Genomic DNA, 19,855 nt, shown 5'->3' on the forward strand with positions numbered 1-19,855 from the left:
AAATACACAATTTTCATCATATGAAGTCAACAGCTATATTTTCATTGTGTCATGCATCTAACAGGATAGAAAGACTATTAGATGGATCATGACTCTTTTCTTACCTAGCAATATTTATGTTTTTAGGTACTGAAGATCCTCTTCTTTTATCTTCAAGAGCAGGAAATCAGAACCAACAGAAAACTATGGAAATACTGTCATCAAATATACTCTAAACTATACTTTAAGGTGAATAAAAGAAGAAGAATCAAATTTCCCACAACAGATATCAAGGAAAGAATTTTAAAAAAGCATTGGGTATTTAAGAACTTAAACCCTTATTCTCTCAATGCATCTTCTCATCATTGCCACTAAAGCATACCTTTGTGATAATCAGTACATGGCTTCTCCTTTATAGTACTGTATTATATTTCCAGCTATTGTACTGATTGTAAACTCTACTCCTAGTAATAATTTATATTAGTGAAAACATTACCACTTAATTAAAAATTCCAAAGGTATATCTTATCAATAATATTCATCTTCTGAATGAAAATCTCATCCATGCTATGCCCTTGTATCCACTCAAGATATTACAAATCATATCTTTTCACATTCAATTTGGCACTGAGTACTTGGTAAAGGGAATGATAAGCTGTTTGAATGTTCTAATGCCAATCCAGAAGCTTAATTCCATGATGACCTCAAGACAATACATTAGCTCAAAACATATGGCAGAATTCAGAATACATGAATTTTCCGAACATTTGTTTTAGCAAAACTGTGTTGACACTAGACTCTTAGCACTATGCAACAGTTCAGAATTAACTTCTGTTGGTCGAGTTTGGTCTCCTGTTTCTCACAAGCATCAGTAAATTTATTGATGATGACATGATCATACCTCATAATGGATACAGATTCATGACCACTAGGAATTACAGAATAGTTTGAATATTACATAAATAATCCCTCATTGATATATTTCTCACGGAATTACTTACCTTATAGAGAATATTCAATTGCTGAGCATTTCTTTTCTTTAAACATATGAACCAGTTTCTTTAAAATTAAATTATAAATATATTTAAGCAAAACAAAATATTTGCACTTCAATCTGGTAGAATGGCCATCCAAATCATTTGAAGGGGGAACTCATTGCAATGTTCACCAAGTTAGCTTTCCATTTTCTGTGAATTGTAGCCTATCCAAAATTCTTTTTATATGCTGCTTCCAAATAACTGTTTATATTATGACATGAATGTGTCCACCTCTTCTGTTACCTCTTCCAATGCTGCAGAAAACAACACCTTCCAAAATCACCATTCCTCTGATCTCGATCTATCAAGTTCCTTACTGCTCTATCATGGCACATGCTCTTATAATCCCTACCCATCATCACAAGTTTTGTCACCATATCACTTGAAGCTGTACTTTAGGTCACATGAGACTGCATGTTCTCAAATCCCTGAATAAAAGCCTTTTCCTAACTCAACACTATCATTAAAACCTCTCCCTCTGTGTCCAAGCTTTAGGTCAGCCCTCCCAATAACATATTCTTTTGACATGGCAAGAAGTTTTGTTTTACCTTTGTGAAGTTGGAGCATTTTCTAAATGAATGGCACTACATAAATACATGGTACCTGATACCCATGACTCAGCAAAAATACACAAAGCTAGAATTTCAGTATATTTATTATATATGTAATACAATATTTTCACTTGATAAATGCATCAGATTTGAATAAGCCTGTTAACTTCATGAAGAGAAAAACAGACTGCAAACCCATTCATAAAATTATTTTTCAATTCCCAAGTTATTTATCCATTTCATCAGGTTCTCAAGGCAATTAGGAAACGGCAACAAACGCAATAATGCCCATATCTCTTGAAATAATTCTTAAACGTTACAATTTGAGTTCCTTGCTTCCAAGTGACTGAAAGCAACTCTTCAGATACTCCTCTGTCACCTCTTCTAGAGTTTCTGGCTTCCACTTCGGGGATTGATCCTTGTCGATCAGAACTGATAGGACAGAGAAAATATATTATCATAAAGAATGATATGGCAATGATTATTCTGGAATCAAAGGACTACAAATATTGTTTAAACAATAGCTTGAATACAGAGGGGAAAAATTAGGAGCACAAAAAAAATATACGCTTGTTACACTTTATTCTACTTACACCTCAAAGTCATTTGAAGCCATATACTCTTCTGATTGTCTTTCTTTATGTTCAGTCAATTCATTAGTCACTACCTTGGTCACAAAATGATCATCTGATAGCCCTAGCCAACAGTAGTGATGACTAATAATTCAATATCTGTGAGGAAACTATATCTCATTGGCATTCTCTGAGTATCTCAATGATTATTGATCCTGCGCTTCTGTCATATAGTTCTGACTACACTCATACACTCTCTATTATATATTTATACCACACTACTGAGAATAAAATATGCAGTCAAAGTTCATTCTCACCCAGAAATGTACTACCGCAGAGATTGAATATGTTGCAAACCAAAAATGGCTTCTACACTGAAAAAGGTTGCACTGATCTTGCTTATGTTGCTCTTTTATACCTCTTGATCAGAAGTTTGATGCTGGGAGTTTAAGAGTGCTAATTCTCACCAGTATTTTTCCTGTCTCAACTCAACCAGAACTAGCTTAACACAGCAATTGACTGAAAAACGTTTTTATTTATTAAGTTAAATGTTAAATTTCTTAACAGTGTTGATTTTTGTCCTTTTATTAATTGATAGTCCATGTCAATTTCATCAGAATTGTTAATTTATTACAAAAGAATAGTTTTGTTTTTCTCTCTTATAAAACAGCAATATATTTTGCTGCACTTTGTAGAATTTATTTAGTACAATGTAAGGCCCTTCATAAAGAACATCAAATTTCCATTGGACATGTATCTATGAACATTCTGCACTACGAGATTTAAAATAGATTAATTGAAAGCTCCTGGTTAAGACTTACAATTTGGGTGAAAATGTGTAAAGCAATAATCTTTCCTTGTAATCCACTGTAGATTAGCTACCATCAGATTCAATCTGTCATTGTCGAATTATCTTCCTTTCTGTTTTTTTAGCACTATAAAATATTCTGCAAAAATCCTGTGAATTTATACACTCTCTATGCGTAATGCAATTTGCTTAAGTATTGAAATTTCAGGCAAAGTCCAGGAAGCAATGCAAATACTATTACTATGTAGGCCTGGTAGACAAATCATGCATAAATGAAACACAGGAGCATAAACATGTTCCTTAAGTCTGCGGGTAAGTGGAGTTGAAATGCCCATCAGCCATGATTAAATGGCGGAGTGGACTCGATGGGTCGAATGGCCTTACTTCCACTCCTATGTCTTATGGTCTTATAGTTTCATCATTTAATTATGTCATGGCTGATTTGTATCTTAACCTTTGGTCTCTAACCCTTAACATGATTGCCTAACAAAAGTCTCTTAATCTTGGCTTAGGCTAGATCAGTTGAAAATTTCAAAGCGGAACTCCAGATTTCCACTACCCTTTGTGACCTTTCTGATGTCATCCCTGAATAGCCTACTCAAATTTTAAGATTCTGCCTAATGTTTTGGACCTCACCAGACAAAATAGTTTATCTCTATCGACCATATCAATTCCTTCAATAATTTTATAGATCTCAATTAGATTATTCTTTTAATCTTCTATATTCAAGTGAATATCTGGGTTTGGGTTGACAAATGGAAAGTAATGTCGATGCCATTGAAATGCATGACTTTATCCAAAAAGAAAGAATCTAACCATTACCCCTTGACATTCAATGGCATTATCATCACTCAATTGCCCTTTATCAATATCCTGGGGTTATGATTGACCAGAACCTGACTAGCCTAGCCATATAAATGCAGTGGATACAAACAGGTTAGAGACTGGTAATCCTGCAGAGTAACACAACACTTGACCCCTTAAAGTCTGTTCACCATTTACAAAGCTCAAGGGAGGAGTGTTTTCGGAATACACCCTGTTTGCCTGGATGAATGCAGCACCAACAACACTTAAGAAGCTTGACAATATCCAAGATTAAACAGCTACTTCACTGGCACCAAATCTAAACATTTAGTCTCTCCACCACTTATGCTTATTAGGTGCAGTGAGGGACACTGCACGAATTCACTAAGTCTCTTTAGTCAACAACTTCCAAGCTAATGGCCAAGGCCACAGACAGCCTACACATGGGAATACCACCAACCTGCAAATTCCCTTACAAGGCACATCCATGCATGATTAAAAGCTGAGGAAAAATTTAATAATTTCCCTTTGACATTCTATGGCATTATCATGATGAATCCCCCCTAACAATATCCTGGAGGTTACTATTGCCCAGAATTTGAACTGGCTCAACCATATAAATGTGTCCACAAGAGCTGGTCAGAGGCTGTGAATTCTGTAGCACATAACTTAGGTCATGTTTATGCAGTGCCTGTCCATTATCACCAAGGTAGAAGCCAAGATTGTGATGAAATGCATCCCACTTGCCTGGATGAGTGCAACTCCAAAAATACATGTCATCAGGTCAAACATAGTTTGACACCATTCATGACACCACAGTCTGCTTGACTGGCATCCCATCACTTTCAACCTATAGTCCTTCACCACCGATGCACAGTGACAGCATAGTGTACCATCTATACCATGCAATAATGCATCCAGACTCTTTCAACAGTACCTTCTAAATCTGGGACCTTTACCACCTAGAAGGACAAGAGAAACAGGTATGTGGGAATATCTGCGATTGCAAGATCCCCTCCATGCCTCACATTATCCTTGTGAATTTATCATTGTTCCTTCACTGTCACGAGATTAAAATCCTGGAACTCTTTTCCAAACAGCTCTATGGTTACTCCTACACACCAAGGTCTGCAGAGGTTCAAGGAGGCAGCTCAGCACCAACTTCTTCATTTACTTCTCAGCATGTGGCAATAACTGCTTGACCAGCCAGCAGCATCCATATCCCAGAAACAAACTGAAGATGTAGAGTAGAGACCCACATTGAAAGGTATGGAAAGTGGAACTGAGGCTGAGATGAGATCGGCTAGGATTGTATTAAATGATGGAGCAGGGTCAAGGGGCTGAGCTGCCTACTCCTGTTCCTAGTTATGTTCTGATATTGACCAACATGTTCTGGAGACTCACAACTCACGGCATATCTTTTAACATTTGAACTTAACAGCTGATATGAACATTAATAATGCCATGCATCATCAAACTGCTGTTACTTTTCCAGCAAAATCTAAGCCTGGCTAATGGAATGTAAGAGTTGGGAGTTTAAAGAACAACAACTAACTTCAGGGTTTAAAAAGCAATTAATTACAGATATTATTCAAGTGATTTGTCAGATCATTCAAATCATTTGATCAGATTTTCCTGCTATTACACCTGCTCTTTCAATCTTTTTACTGAAAGGAAATCTCCCCTACTAAAACCCATTCCTCATCTATTCTGTTTTAAACTGCAGTGTACTACAATTAGGGCAGAATTTTATTCTTTCATCATATCGCATCCGAATGACATCTGATAGGTGAAATAAATTTGCAATGTTGGCAATTACAGCTGTAAATATGTAGAAATATGAGAGAATAAAGGTTATAAGAACAAGTGTTACCGAATGAAAAAAATTAACTCTGGGGAACACTAGTGGGATTATTTTTGGAACATGACTCATCAGATTTGAGTAATGTAAGTTATCAATTGGTTTTTGGCTTAATGCCCAAGTACTCAGTTGTTTCAATCTGAATCATAAAAGAAACACAAATTCAAGAGACTCAAAAGATATAATTTATAAAATATCAGATACAAAACAATATTGTTAAAAGATCAGTAAATACTATAAATGACTGGATCATAAACTCCTAAGTAATACAATCAATTTTGAACTTCAAATTTCCCAAACTTTTATTTGTGTATTGTGACACAATTTGTGCTGTCTGATTAGTTACATAGGCATTACCCAAATCCAATGGACAATTACTTGGTAAATATGATCTTCCCTAAAGTCAGAAGTGGAGATGTTCACTGATGATTATACAATGTTGAGCACCATTTGCAACAGTGAAACTGATAATCAATCATTTTTTGCTCATATGTAGCAAGACCGGCCACAATCCAGGCTTGGATTGACAAATGGCAGGTAACATTCACAGTAAATAATTGTGCTGCAGGTAACTCATATCCCGACTCCCCAGTGCTTGTTTGTCATGCACAAAACATAAACCGGGAATATGATGGAATATTCTTCACACCAGCTCCAACAATATTCAAGAAGCTTGACACCATTCAGGACAAAATAGTCCACTTCATTTGTAAACCATCTCCACCTTTAGCATTTAGTCCCTTCATCACTAATAAACAGTAGCGGAAGTGTGAAGCATCTAAGTGATGCACTGAAGTAACTCAACAAAGTTCCATCAATAGCACTTTCCAAATATGCGAATTTTACCACCCAGTAGAGCAAGAACAGCAGACACATGCAAACAGGATCACCTGCAATTAAGTCCCCCTCCAGCCCACATTAGCTTCCATCCTGATCTGGAACAATTTCATCATTCCATCACTGTCATTGGGCCTAAATCCATGAACTCCCCTCCAGACAGCATGACGGGTGCTCTTACACCCCAAGGACTGGAGCAGTTCAAGAAGGGAGTTCAACGTCACTTTCTCCAGGGCAATTAGTGATGTGCAATAAATGCTTGTCTACCTAATGATGCTTACAGTATTCCATGAACAAATTTTAAAAATTACATAGGGAAGGTAAGCAAATAACAAACCAGATATGATCAGTTACCAAGAGCATCCAGTCAATGTGCTCTGAAATAGTTCAAATAGAAATTGTCTTTTTAAAAATATAAAGCCTTTTGAGATTTAAACAAAGAACAATGCTCCACTCCTCAATTACCTTTTCAGTTCTACACAAGTTAAAGGCTCTGCCGCATTTGTCCTAAGTGGCCAAACTTTTGACTTAAAAACTCAGGATGTTTTAGCATGGCTGTTGATTGGTGATCCAATCCTTCTGCATCTCAAAAGGGATATCTGAATAGCAATCAGTATTTGTTAATCTTTTCCTCTTACCCTTAGAGTCAGCTATGATTCCATTAGTTGCACTCTTACTGATGAAGGGCTTATGCTTGAAACTTCTCCTGCTCCTCAGATGAGCTGTTGTGCTTTTTCCGGCACCACACTTTTCAACTCTTATTGAGTCAGAAGGTTAAGGGTTCTGACATCAGGATTTGAGCAGAAATACAATAGTGAAAGCTGCCATACTAATGCACTACAGATGTAATGCTGTGCTGTGAAAAGTGCCAACATTTGGACAAGACAAAACCTGAGGTCCACCTGCTCTCTCTCAGGTGGATACAGGAGATCCAATGGTATTACTTTGAGAAGGAGCAGGGAACTGTCCTCTATTTTGTGGCTAAAATTCATCCCTCAACCAACATCATAAAATCAGGTTATCTGATTAATATCACAATATTGCTTGTGGGGGCTGGTGTGTGCAGACTGGCTGCCCCATTTCTTACAGTGGTTGCACCTCAAACATACTCATTGACTGGAAAGTGCTTTGAGGTGTTCTGTGATCACGAAAGATGCTACATAATTGCAACTGTATTTCCACTCGCCCCTACCCCCACCCCCTTCCCAAACCAGAGAATAGAGGACAGTTGTGGTACCCGAATACTGGCAGCTGAGGTCAGCTGAGTCTTTAGGGAGCAGCGACTGAGTCTGAGGACCTGCTGATTTATCTAATCTAATAAATATCTAACAGCACATATCTGTTCAGCCACCAAGACAGACCTTGCTTAGGTACAGAGTTAACTTCTTTTTGAAAACCTTATAATGGATTATAAGCTTACCTGCACGCACACCTTCATAAAAATCATGGCCTCTCTGAAAGGGATAAATTGCAAAGTATGAACACTGTGTATTACATGTAAAAGCTTTTTTCATCTCATTTGATGATTATATGGGAGTACCCCAAAGTTTACATCCCAAAAAATATCTGAGGAAACAGTTAATGTCAATGTGATAAAGATAAACATTAAATGCACCTATGCCTCATTCTAATACTGCATAACTTAACTCTCAAGATTATTAATAATACCTCAAATATCAGGAAAGATTGCTTGCAAAGTAATGCTTAAGTATTGCACTTTATAAAGGACACAATTGGACATGTGGCTACATGTCTATGTTACAAGGTTGCTTTGTTTCCAACAAAGATGTCTTATTTTCATCTAATATAATACTGAACAAAAACTATATGCTTGTCAGGCTCAATTGCAATTAAGCAGATTCTACTCCAGCATTTAGTAATACAATTTATCAGCATGTAGCAGGCACTTGCAATGTCATGCAAAAAAAATCAACAAATTTATTGTTTAATTGTCCTTTAACAAGAGGTTCTGTTTGTATCTCTGACATGATCTTACCATACAAGATTGGCTAATTCTGTATTCCATAACTAAAACTTCTGCCAGATTCTTTGTGGCTCCCTCTTGAAGCTGTTGAAAAGTAATCTTCATAGACGTGGGAGACATTTTCTTCAATGTCTATACAAAAAATTAAAAGCATGAAATATAGGGTGTCTGCTAAAAGATGATTATTGCATTTTTTTGGAAGAAATGACAACAGCAAAGATTGTAATGCGAAATAATATTTTAAGACAAGACCTTTTCATGTCACACTTCATACACCATACTGAAAACAAGATGAAATACTGGATAATTATGAGCACCTATAGAACCAAACTAATCCTAACTTCTCATTATGATACAAGCTATGTTCAAGATTAGTAAACAAGTGTCAACAATTTAGTGTAGTTTATCACTACTGAACATGTCCTGGTTAATTGGGGGACACTACAGAGCAACTAATCAAATTTGATCCTTTTCTTGTCCAGGGCTGCTGAGGTCAACTATAATATTACCTCTGCTTTCTGCTTTCACTTAACCACAGACCAATGATTAAGTGTGTGACTGAACCGAACTACTGTGCAATTCCTAAGAAAGGAAAAGTTACTTATCCACCAGCAACCTCAGTTTATTAGGAGGTGGTAGGAAAGAAGTAACGGGCTACCAATACACATGTCCAGGCTAATGCTTTGCCAATGTAGTTTCCAATCCTACCACAGTAGCTAGGGGAATTTAAATTCTATTAATTAATGAACTTAGAATTAAATAGCTAGTCACAGTAATAGTGACCATGAAACTACTGTCAAAACTAATTAAGTAATGTCCCTCAGGGATGGTCTTACCAAGGTAAAAGTGAGGACTGCAGATGCTGGAGATCAGTCAAAATTGGAGTGGTGCTGGAAAAGCACAGCAGGTCAGGCAGCATCTGAGGAGCAGGAAAATCGATGTTTCGGGCAAAAGCCCTTCATCAGGACTGATTCCAGCACCACTCTAATCTTGACGGTGATCTTATCAAGGTTGAACCTAGATGTGGAACTGGATGCACAACAACATAGTCCCTCTGAAATGCTTTAGTTAGCCACTCAGTTATATCAAACTGCTACAAACTTAAAAAGAAATAAAACCAGACAGACCATCCCACAATGCCTGGGCACTGGAAACAACAATGGCACACCCAGCCCTTCTGACCACACATAGAGTTCCTTACTAATATCTGGGAGTTTGAGTCAACTTTGGGAGAGCTATCCCCCAGACTGATCGACACCTGACTCAGTCATGGTCACTGAATCATAACTGACAACTAATTTCTGAGAAACCATCATCACCATCCCTAGGTCGGTCCTGCCAGTGGGACAGAGCAGAGGTGATGGCATAGGAGCATTCAATTGAAAGACAGTTGCCCTAGGAGCTATCAACATTAACTCTGCACCCATGAAGTTTCATGGCATTTGATCAAGGAACCTCCTGCTGATTACCACCTCATGTCAGTTTCAACCAATTTATTTAATGTGATGACAGGGAACAGTTGAAAGCACTATAAAAGGATTCTGAAACATTTCAGCACTTCTACACTGAAGACATATGCTGCAGAACTAATCATGTCACTTGCCAAGCTGTTCCAGTACAGCTGCAACACTCCCATCGAACTGAGAGAGTGGAAAATTGCTCATGCATGCCATGCCATTAAAATCAGGGCAAATCCAAGCTGGCCAATAACTGCCAAATCAGCCTACACTCAATGATCAGCAATCATCAAAAGTTGTTATTGACACTGCTTTCAGTCAGCATGTACACAGCAATAATGCGCTAAAAGACACTTGGTCTGGATTCCCCATCTCATTACAGTAGACTTGGTCTAAACATGACAAAATTTGATACGTTTCTGGAGACGAACAGCAGCAAGGCATATAGAGATCACAAGGAAAATGGCATTGAGGTAGATGATCAGTTATGATTTAAATGAATGGCAGAGCAGAGCTGATGGGTTGACTGACTTCCCCCTGTTCCTATAATTGATATGTACTAAGGTAACTAAGTCATGAAAAGTATAGGATTCTTACTGAACTCTCTCCAAAATCAGTAATGCTTCTTATATTTTAATGTCACAATATACAAAGAAACAATTATTGAATGCTTTAAGTTCCGATCCAGAAATGAATGTTTATCTCCAGAGGATTGCCCAGTGTAATGGTAGGCCATCTGAGTGAATGCATTATAGCTTAATATTAGTTTTAAATTACAAGAGAATTGATATACAGCTGTGGCTTTTACTAACTGTATACAATGTTCAAATTCTGTCCATCTAAAGTAACATACCTCTAAATTTTGAAGTGCAAATGGACTACCGTCTTCCATCAGATTTTGTAGAATTTCTTCAACACTGTTGGTTTTAAAAAGTCTGGAAAACATAAGCAGGTAAAAAGTCCATATTGTAATGGACCAATGATCTGAAAAAAACTATAATAGCGAGTTGTTTTGATACCTAAAGTTTTAAAGGTTACTGTAGATAATCTTTGGAAACTATGAAGCCCTATTTCTACATGATTAATTAACATAACTGAATATTTCTTCACAAAATCAGCTAAAAAATTATATCTACAATAAACACATACAGTGAATGCCCACTAGAAGTATAGAGAGCGGGCAGAATATGATGTCAAACAATATGCAACATAAGCTGTGCTGCCATTTTTCAGCTGGGCACTTAACTATAGCTTTCTCTTAAACTCACACAGCTAAACACATGCTAAGCAGCACGAAGAACCATTCAGCTCTACCACTAAAAGAGTTAATCAATTACTTATAGGTTACTTGCTGGGAGATTAGATTAGATTAGATTAGATTAGATTACAGTGTGGAAACAGGCCCTTCGGCCCTACAAGTCCACACCGACCCGCCGAAGCGAAACCCACCCATACCCCTACATTTACCCCTTACCTAACACGACGGGCAATTTAGTATGGCCAATTCACCTGACCCTGCACATCTTTGGACTGTGGGAGGAAACCGGAGCACCCGGAGGAAACCCACGCAGACACGGGGAGAACGTGCAAACTCCCACTTTTTCCTCATTTTTAGTTCCTTGTGCAGCTTTATTCTCCAAATCATAATGCTGTCCAAGGGGGACTGTCTTGTGAGTATGCTCATACTAAGAAGTTGCTTGCTCATTACATGCTTCTGCATGAAATTGTTCTCTCATGAGCATACTCACAAGACTGGGTATTATTAACAAGAGGCCATACCTGTTCATACGTGTCAGGGAATAACTTGATAATCTAAACTCTAGTGAAGGAGTGAAATTTGCCTCCTCCTCAGATGTATCTAGAACTTCAGAACTGGATAAGGGACTTCATTACTCGTGACAATTGCCATAAACGTTTAATATACCTGGTTACTCACAGATTGTAGCTACAGACATTCGCAACAGCTTCTGGTTCGCCATCTGCTACAACAAGAGGGAGATTGCTAAGGCGCTCTCTTCTATGAGAGCTAACTACATTTAATGTTGTTTGTCAGAGAAAGCATGCAAAGTGACCACACATATTTCCTATGAATGCAGGCTTTTCCATGATGCAGGGTTCCCAGAAATACACGCATACAACTGCACAGGTGCTATCTGACTTAAGAAAGAACAAAAAGGATTTCAACATTCACAGACCAACTGTAATGTGACCACAAGCAATGAATCATGTAGAATAATACCTAGCACCCTGGTATCAGTTATGCTGTCTTCATTCTGCAGCAGTCAACTGTGACAATTGTTGGAAGCCATCACTTGAGAAATTAAAAGGTGGATAATGGATGATCCTACTGACAACATGGTTGATGACTCCAGTGTATGACAGACATTCAGTGTGCAGCATGTGATCCATGACAGACATGCAGCCACATGAGAAAAGATACAGTCACATGAAAAAAGATACAGCAGATCTCTGACATGATAAGAGAGAAAGTGAGGGCTGCAAATGCTGGAGATCAGAGCGGAAAATGTGTTGCTGGAAAAGCGCAGCAGGTCAGGCAGCATCCAAGGAGCAGGAGAATTGACGTTTCGGGCATAAGCCCTTCTTCAGGAAGAAGGGCTTATGCCCGAAACGTCGATTCTCCTGTTCCTTGGATGCTGCCTGACCTGCTGCGCTTTTCCAGCAACACATTTTCAGCTCTGACATGACAAACCAAAGTTGGCTCAAGGTAAAATTAAGATGGTAAAAAATCAGTGATAGATATTCGGGCAGATATTTCAGCACTCAACAAAGGTATATTTGAATAAGTAAGATAGACTATGAGAAAGTTGCATCTTGTGCGGCTAATGAAAATAGTTTATCGTAGAAAATTAGAATAAAAGGGATACAATACTGCAAAAATTAGTAATAGGCCAACAGATTGGGAATTTTTTTTAGAAACTAACCAAGAATGACAGTAAATAAAGACTATTAGAATGACAGTAATCACTTGCTGCTTGCAGCTATTGATGCCAAGAGATCTGCCGTTATGATATTATTACCTGTCCTCTCACTTTCCCTGCAGCTCACCTGCAACCAATCTCTGATGTCTATTATCTACCACTGCCTAGATCAACTCCTGCTCTCCATTTTGCCCTCTTAAAAAATCCCTGTAGCTTTCAGCTCCAATACAGTGGCTGAATTTCCTGGAAGGTACTTTTTAAGAGTTCTTTTTGTTCTTGCAACGTAAGTGAATAAACTAGCAGAAAAAGTTAAAAACAGGCAGAAAGAACTTGTGCAAGTATATAAAAAGGAAGAGAGTACATAAGTTAGTGTAGTCTCTTGGAGAATAAAACTGGAGAATTAGTAATGGAAAATAAAGAAATGGCAGAAGTTTTTACCAAGTATTTTGCATTTGTCCTCATGGTAGAAGACGCAAAAAGCATACTGATGTAAATAGAAGAGAATGGAAGGGCAAAAGGAAATAAAACAAAAATCACTATCATGAGAGAAAGTATATCAGGAGAATTAATGGATTTAAGGGTGAAAACACAAGGGTATGCTTTCTGGTCTCCAAGCATGTGACTATCCTATTGTCATTTGCAAAATACCAGCAGCAGTGTGATGTTGCCTTGAGTTAATTGCAGCAGAGTTGGCAGGTCTGTAGTATCAACAAGCCAGCACCACCCCACCTTATTCAATGCCCCTGCGAGCAAACATGCTGTAAGGGAAGACATGAAATTCCACACAGAGCGTCTGCAAAGAAAAAAAAATAAGTTACATGAGTAGACAAAATTATGGCTAATGGAATAAAATGTAGGAAAATGTGAGGTAATTCACTTTGATGCGAAGAGTAGAAAAGCAGAATATTATTTAAAGTGGAGAGACACTGCGGTACATTGTATGTACAAGGACACCCAGATCTCAAAGTTAATATGCAAGTATTGCAAATGATAGGAAGACAAATAGAAGGTTAACCTTGATTAGCAAGGGGGTGGAATATAAAAGAAGAGATGTCTTGCTTCACCTGTAGAGGGCATTTGTGAAATTGCAACCCAAACACTAATTTATTTTTCTGGATATTTAATAGTTCTTTTCAGTCTTGCAATATAAATGAATACACAAGCAGGAAATCTAAACCAAAAACAGACAGTAAGAGCTTCTACAGGTACATAAAAAAGAAGAGAGTAGCTAAAGTCATTGTAGTCTCTTAGAGAATTAAACTGGGGCATTAATAATGGAATATAAAGAAATTACAGTAGCTTGAAACAGTTTTTTGCATCTGTTTTCACAGTAGATGACACAAAAAACATACTTGGGCAAAAAGAAGGAAATTAGAACAATCACTATTGCTGGATATGGCATACAGTTTTGCTTTCCTTATTTCTGGCAGGGATATATTTATATTGAAGGCAGCAACAGTTCATTAAGTTGATTTCTGGAATGAAGGGATTGCATAATGAGGAAAAGTTGAACAGATTGTGTCTACAATCATTGAAGCCTGCAAGATGAACTTGAAAGACCCTCTACAGATAACAAGCAAAACTAATGTCATTTACAAAATACCGTGCAAGAACTGTAACAAACACTACATTGGACAAACAGGCAGAAAACTAGCCACCAGTATACATGAACATCAAATAGTCACAAAACGACATGACCCTCTCTCACTAGCATTCTTATATACAGATAAGGAAGAACACCACTTCGACTGGGACAACACATCCATCCGAAGACAAACCAAACAGAATTCCTAGAAGCATGTCATTCCAACCAGAACTCTATCAACAAACACATTGACTTGGATCCCAATTACCACTCCCTGAGAAAAAAAGAGCAGGAAATGACATCACCATTGGAAATGATGTCACCACAGGAAATGACATCACCAACTCAAGGAAATCCAAACTTACAAATAGACAGCAGAAAACATCAGCAGTGCTTCGTCCAGAGGCTCACTGATGATATTACCTAGGATGGTGATGAAATGTCTGAAAATGAACCTTCCAGCTCAGTGAGCAAACTGACATCCAGTGTATTCTATTTAATCACTACATTTCCCAACACTCCACCATATCTAACTTATCAGACTGTTTTTCGAACATCCAGTTTTAGATGAACAGAAAATTCTCCAAATTAAATATTGGGAAGACTGATGCCACTGTGTTTGATCCCACCACAAACCTCACCCCTCTCACTCCAATTGTCTGTGCCGCACCAGATCACTTGCAATCCTGGTTTCATACTCAATTCTAAAATGAGATTCCACATATCCAAATATCACTAAAATGGCTTATTTAAATTTCTGTGCTATTGTCTGACTCCACACAAGCCTTACATTGCTGGCCTGCTCATTCTTATCAATGTCTTAGTTACTTCTCGACTTAACTATTTCAAAGCACTCCTGTACAGCTTTCCGCAATCTAGCCTCCATAAATTCAACATCATCAAAACCTTTACTCCTTATGCCCTACCTTTCACCAAGTCTTGATCACTTATCACCCATATCTTCACAGACCTAATCTAGCTTGTGGCGAAGCAACTCAATTTTAAAATGCTCATCTTTGTTTTCAAATTCCTCCTTGATCTTGTTCCTCCCCATCATGTTAAGCTCCTCCAGCCCCACAATTCTCTAAGATGCATGCACTCATCTAATTCTGGTCTCTTTGTTGTCATGCTTTTAGTTGCTTCGTGACTGGCAGCTGTGCTTTAGCTTCCTCGGCTCGAAAACATGGAATTCCCTGTCAAAGATTACTTAAAGATACTCCCTAAAATCTTAATTGATCACGGTTTTGATCAGCTACCCCAATATTGCCTCACACGGCACAGTATCAAACTTAACTTTATAAAGCTCCTGTGATTTGTTTTGTGACATCTTATTATGTTCAAAGTACCATACAAGTATTGTTATTCTGTAGCCTGCATCATCAACATGCACATCTGAATTCTCTGTGGTGAAAGCCTACTACAACCTATGCTGTACTTGTAAACTCCTGTCCGTTGTCCCCACCAAAAAACTCTCACTCACTGCACCCCACTTGTACTCATGATGTTTCCTGTAGAACTTATCTGTAATCTGTCATAGACTCACAGACTGAAGGGTGTACAGCATGGAAACAGACCCTCCAGTCCAACTCATCTATGCCAACCACGTATCATAAACTAAACTAGTCCATTTGCCAGCATTTAGCCCATATCCCTTGTAAATCCTTGCTATTCATATAACCATCCAAATGCCTTTTAAATGCTGTTATTGTACCAGCTCCACCACTTCCTGTGGCAGTTCATTTCATACACGCACCACCATCTGCATGAAAAGGTAGCCCCTTAGGTCCCTTCTAAATCTTTCCCCTTTCCCCTGAAACCTATGCTCTCTAATTGTGGACCCACCACGCCATGGAAAAGACCTTAGCTATTCACCATATCCGTGCCCCTCATGATTTAGTAAACCTCTGTAAGGTCAACCCTTTGTGTCTGATGCACGACGGAAAACAGCCCCAGCTTATTCAGCCTCGCCCTACAGCACAGACCCTTAAACCCTGGCAACATCGTTGCAAATCTTTTCTGAACCCTTTCAAGTTTCACAACATCCTCCCTAAGAGGTATCGTTAGTAAGTTTGCAGATGACATCAAAACTGGAGGTGTTGTTGACAGCGCAGAAGGTTATCTCAGATTACAACCGGATCTTGACCAGATGGGCCAATGAGCTGAGAAGTGGCAGATGGAGTTTAATTTAGATAAATGCAAGATGCTGCATTTTGGGAAAGCAAATCTTAGCAGGACTTATACACCTTAATGGTAAGGTCCTAGGGAGTGTTGCTGAACAAAGAGACATTGGAGTGCAGGTTCATAGCTCCTTGAAAGAGGAATCGCAGGTAGATAGGATAGTGAAGAAGGCATTTGGTATGCTTTCCTTTATTGGTCAGAGTATTGAGTACAGGAGTTGGGAGGTCATGTTGTGGCTGTACAAGACATTGGTTAGGCCACTGTTGGAATATTGCAATTCGGGTTTCCTTCCTATCGGAAAGATGTTGTGAAACTTGAAAGGGTTCAGAAAAGATTTACAAGGATGTTGCCAGAGTTGGAGGATTTGAGCTATAGGAAGATGCTGAACAGGCTGGGGCTGTTTTCCCTGGAGGCATCAGAGGCTGAGGGGTGACCTTATACAGGCTTACAAAATCATGAGAGGCATGGATAGGATAAATAGACAAAGTCTTTTCTCTGGGGTCGGGGAGTCCAGAACTAGAGGGCATAGGTTTAGGATGAGAGGGAAAAGATATAAAAGAGATCTAAGGGGCAACGTTTTCACACAGAGGGTGGTATGTGTATGGAATGAGCTGCCAGAGGAAGTGGTGGAGGCTAGTACAATTACAACTTTTAAGAAGCATTTGGATGGGTATATGAATAGGAAGGGTTTGGAGGGATATGGGCCATGTGCTGACAGATGGAACTAGATTAGGTTGGGATATCTGGTCAGCATGGATGGGTTGGACCGAAGGGTCTGTTTCTGTGCTGTACATCTCTATGACTCTATAGCAGGGAGACCAGAATTGCATGCAGCTCCAAATGTGGCGTAACCAATGTCCTCCCTACATAACCTCCCAACTCCTATACTCAATGCACCGACCAACAAAGGCAAGCACACAAAACGTCTTCTTCACTACCCTTTTTACCTGTGACTCCACTTTCAAGGAACTATGAACTTGCACTCTAAGGTTTCTTTGTTCAGCAATACGTGCCAGGACTTGACCATTAAGTGTGTAAGTCCTGCTCTGATTTGCTTTTCAAAAATGCAGCACCTCACATTTATCTAAATTAAATTTCACCTGCCACTCCTCGGCCTATTGGCCCATCCAATAAAGATCCTATTGCAATCTGAGGTAACCTTCTTCAAAGTCCACTACACCTCCAATTTTGGTGTCATCTGCAAATCTACTAACTGAACCTCTTATGTTCACATACAAATAATTTATAGATATATGAAGAAAAGTAGTGGACCCAGCACCAATCCTTACGGCACACTGCTGGTCATAGGTCTTCAGTCTGAAAAACAACACACCACCACCCCCCTCTGTCTTCTACCTTTGAGCCAGTTCTGGGTCCAAATGGCGAGTTCTCCCTGTATTCCATGTGATCTAACCAGTCTACCATGAGGAACCTTGTTAAAAGTCCACATAGATCCTATCTACCACTCTGCCATCATCAATCCTCTAAGATATGCACTTTGCTCATATTTAAGCTTTTGGCTGAGTGTGAGAAATAAAGTGATGATGTCTTTTTGATTTTCCTTTATTGGCTGGCCAGTCTGTATTATCTTACATATACAAAAAGGTTGTGGGCAAAGAAATATAACAGGTGCACACTTACATAGGTGCAGTTTGCTAATCAGCAGAGAGTGAGAGACAAAAGGAAAGGGAGGTAGAGGCGCACAATCAGATATGAGGGTACCATCAGACCAAACAGTTTCAACCCCTTTACTGAAGTCGTGATATCCCAATAATAGCCTGTGTCATAACCTCCATGGGGTTTAGCCAATGCAGTGTGCCTATACTCCTCTGGTTTGCTCCTTCTGACTTCAGTCGTACACCACCTAGTCCTGCAAGAGAGAGGGAAGTATGCCAGTGAATGCAGTGCTATCTGCTTGTCTGATGTAGCTGTTACAGAATCCCTACAATGTGGAAGCACACCATTCAGCCCATGGCATCCACAGTGACCCTCCAAAGAGCATCCCACCCAGACCCAGACCCACAACTCTCATCTTCTCCCTGTAACCCTACATTTCCCATGACTAACCAACCTAACCTACCCATCCCTGGACACTGTAAGCAATTTAACATGGCCAATTCACCTAACCCACACAGCTTTGGACTGTGGCAGGAATCCAGAGCACCCAGACGAAACTCACGCAGTCACAGGGAGAATGTGCAAACTCTACACAGCCAGTTTCCCAAGGCTGGAATCAAACCTGGGATCCTGCTAACCACTGAGCCACTTTGTCTCGCCTGTCATGATTGAATATTTGGCAGTGTATAAAATCTGTGGGTTACAGAAGTGAAACTCGCAACAACACTCAGTGAAATATAGCATATGACAGGAAAACGAGTATGATGTTGGGCACGTGGCGTCTCTGATTTGAATTATTTCATTGATTTGAGCAGTAGCTGGTTTGAGTAGCTGAGGTTACTGATACAGATTTTAGGATATGATATTTGAAGGTACATACATTTACCTTGACTACAATGTGAGGTCACTTATCTTGTTGCAGTTTTGCATCTATGTGCTTGGGGCTTGACCCTTGGCATTAATCTCTCTCCTTGCATTGCCTTTTCAGCACGTGCCTGGCCTCCTGCAGTCACAAGGGAAACTCTCCTACTTTCCAGCTGCATCACCAAGGCCTCCAGTGCTTTATCTGAAAACCTTGGATCCTGTGCTCTTCCACATTATTTCATTTTTCACTGTTTCCCAGATCAGATTCATTTCCTTGAACACTGACACGACCTCCTCCAGACTCAGTGCATCTCTCCGTTAGGCAGTCCAGGCTTGCTTTTAGTGTTGTTACCAAGTTCAATTTTGAGCCACTGCATGCAGTCAAGGATTACTGTGAATTGTGTCGATTATGAGCATCATTCAAAACAAGCAGTCAATAAAAGGTCAGTATGTTACCCACATTATAGGGAATAGGCATGGGTTAATCATGTTTGATCAAAACTTTCATGTTGAGCTATTATGCTGTGGATCATTGCAATTGGCTTCACTATGATTTTAATTGGGCAAATTTATTTTAAAGTGAAACACTAAGCTCAGCATTGCATGGAATTTTTAAAAAGTTAACCTGATGGTTTTGCAATTAGAAATAGTTTAAAAATATTTTGAATATAAGAAAGATCGATGATTAAGCTGTAAAAGTTGGGTACTTACATTCCAAGCTTTCAGGGTTTAAATTGTACTCTTCATTGGTTTTTGCAAAGAAGAACTTGCCCTTCCCACAA

General features: G+C 38.9%; 1 protein-coding gene across 1 annotated transcript in view; it reads right to left on the bottom strand.

Annotated features, from left to right (window-relative positions):
- Positions 1 to 1,653: 1,653 nt before the first annotated feature.
- Positions 1,654 to 19,855, bottom strand: part of hibch (3-hydroxyisobutyryl-CoA hydrolase) — a 128,341-nt gene continuing 110,139 nt past the window's right edge. The window contains exons 11-14 of the mRNA XM_043692857.2: positions 10,744 to 10,825; positions 8,446 to 8,565; positions 7,870 to 7,903; positions 1,654 to 1,999 (exon numbers count right to left, since the gene is read on the bottom strand). Of these exons, the coding sequence (XP_043548792.1) occupies positions 1,884 to 1,999; positions 7,870 to 7,903; positions 8,446 to 8,565; positions 10,744 to 10,825 (352 nt within the window). The 3' untranslated portion in view covers positions 1,654 to 1,883. The remainder of the gene's footprint in view (positions 2,000 to 7,869; positions 7,904 to 8,445; positions 8,566 to 10,743; positions 10,826 to 19,855) is intronic.

The sequence above is a fragment of the Chiloscyllium plagiosum genome, unplaced genomic scaffold, assembly GCF_037043375.1.
Source record: "Chiloscyllium plagiosum isolate Xiang-an unplaced genomic scaffold, Cpla_swu_hap1 HiC_scaffold_7, whole genome shotgun sequence".
In the NCBI taxonomy this organism is placed as follows: domain Eukaryota; kingdom Metazoa; phylum Chordata; class Chondrichthyes; order Orectolobiformes; family Hemiscylliidae; genus Chiloscyllium; species Chiloscyllium plagiosum.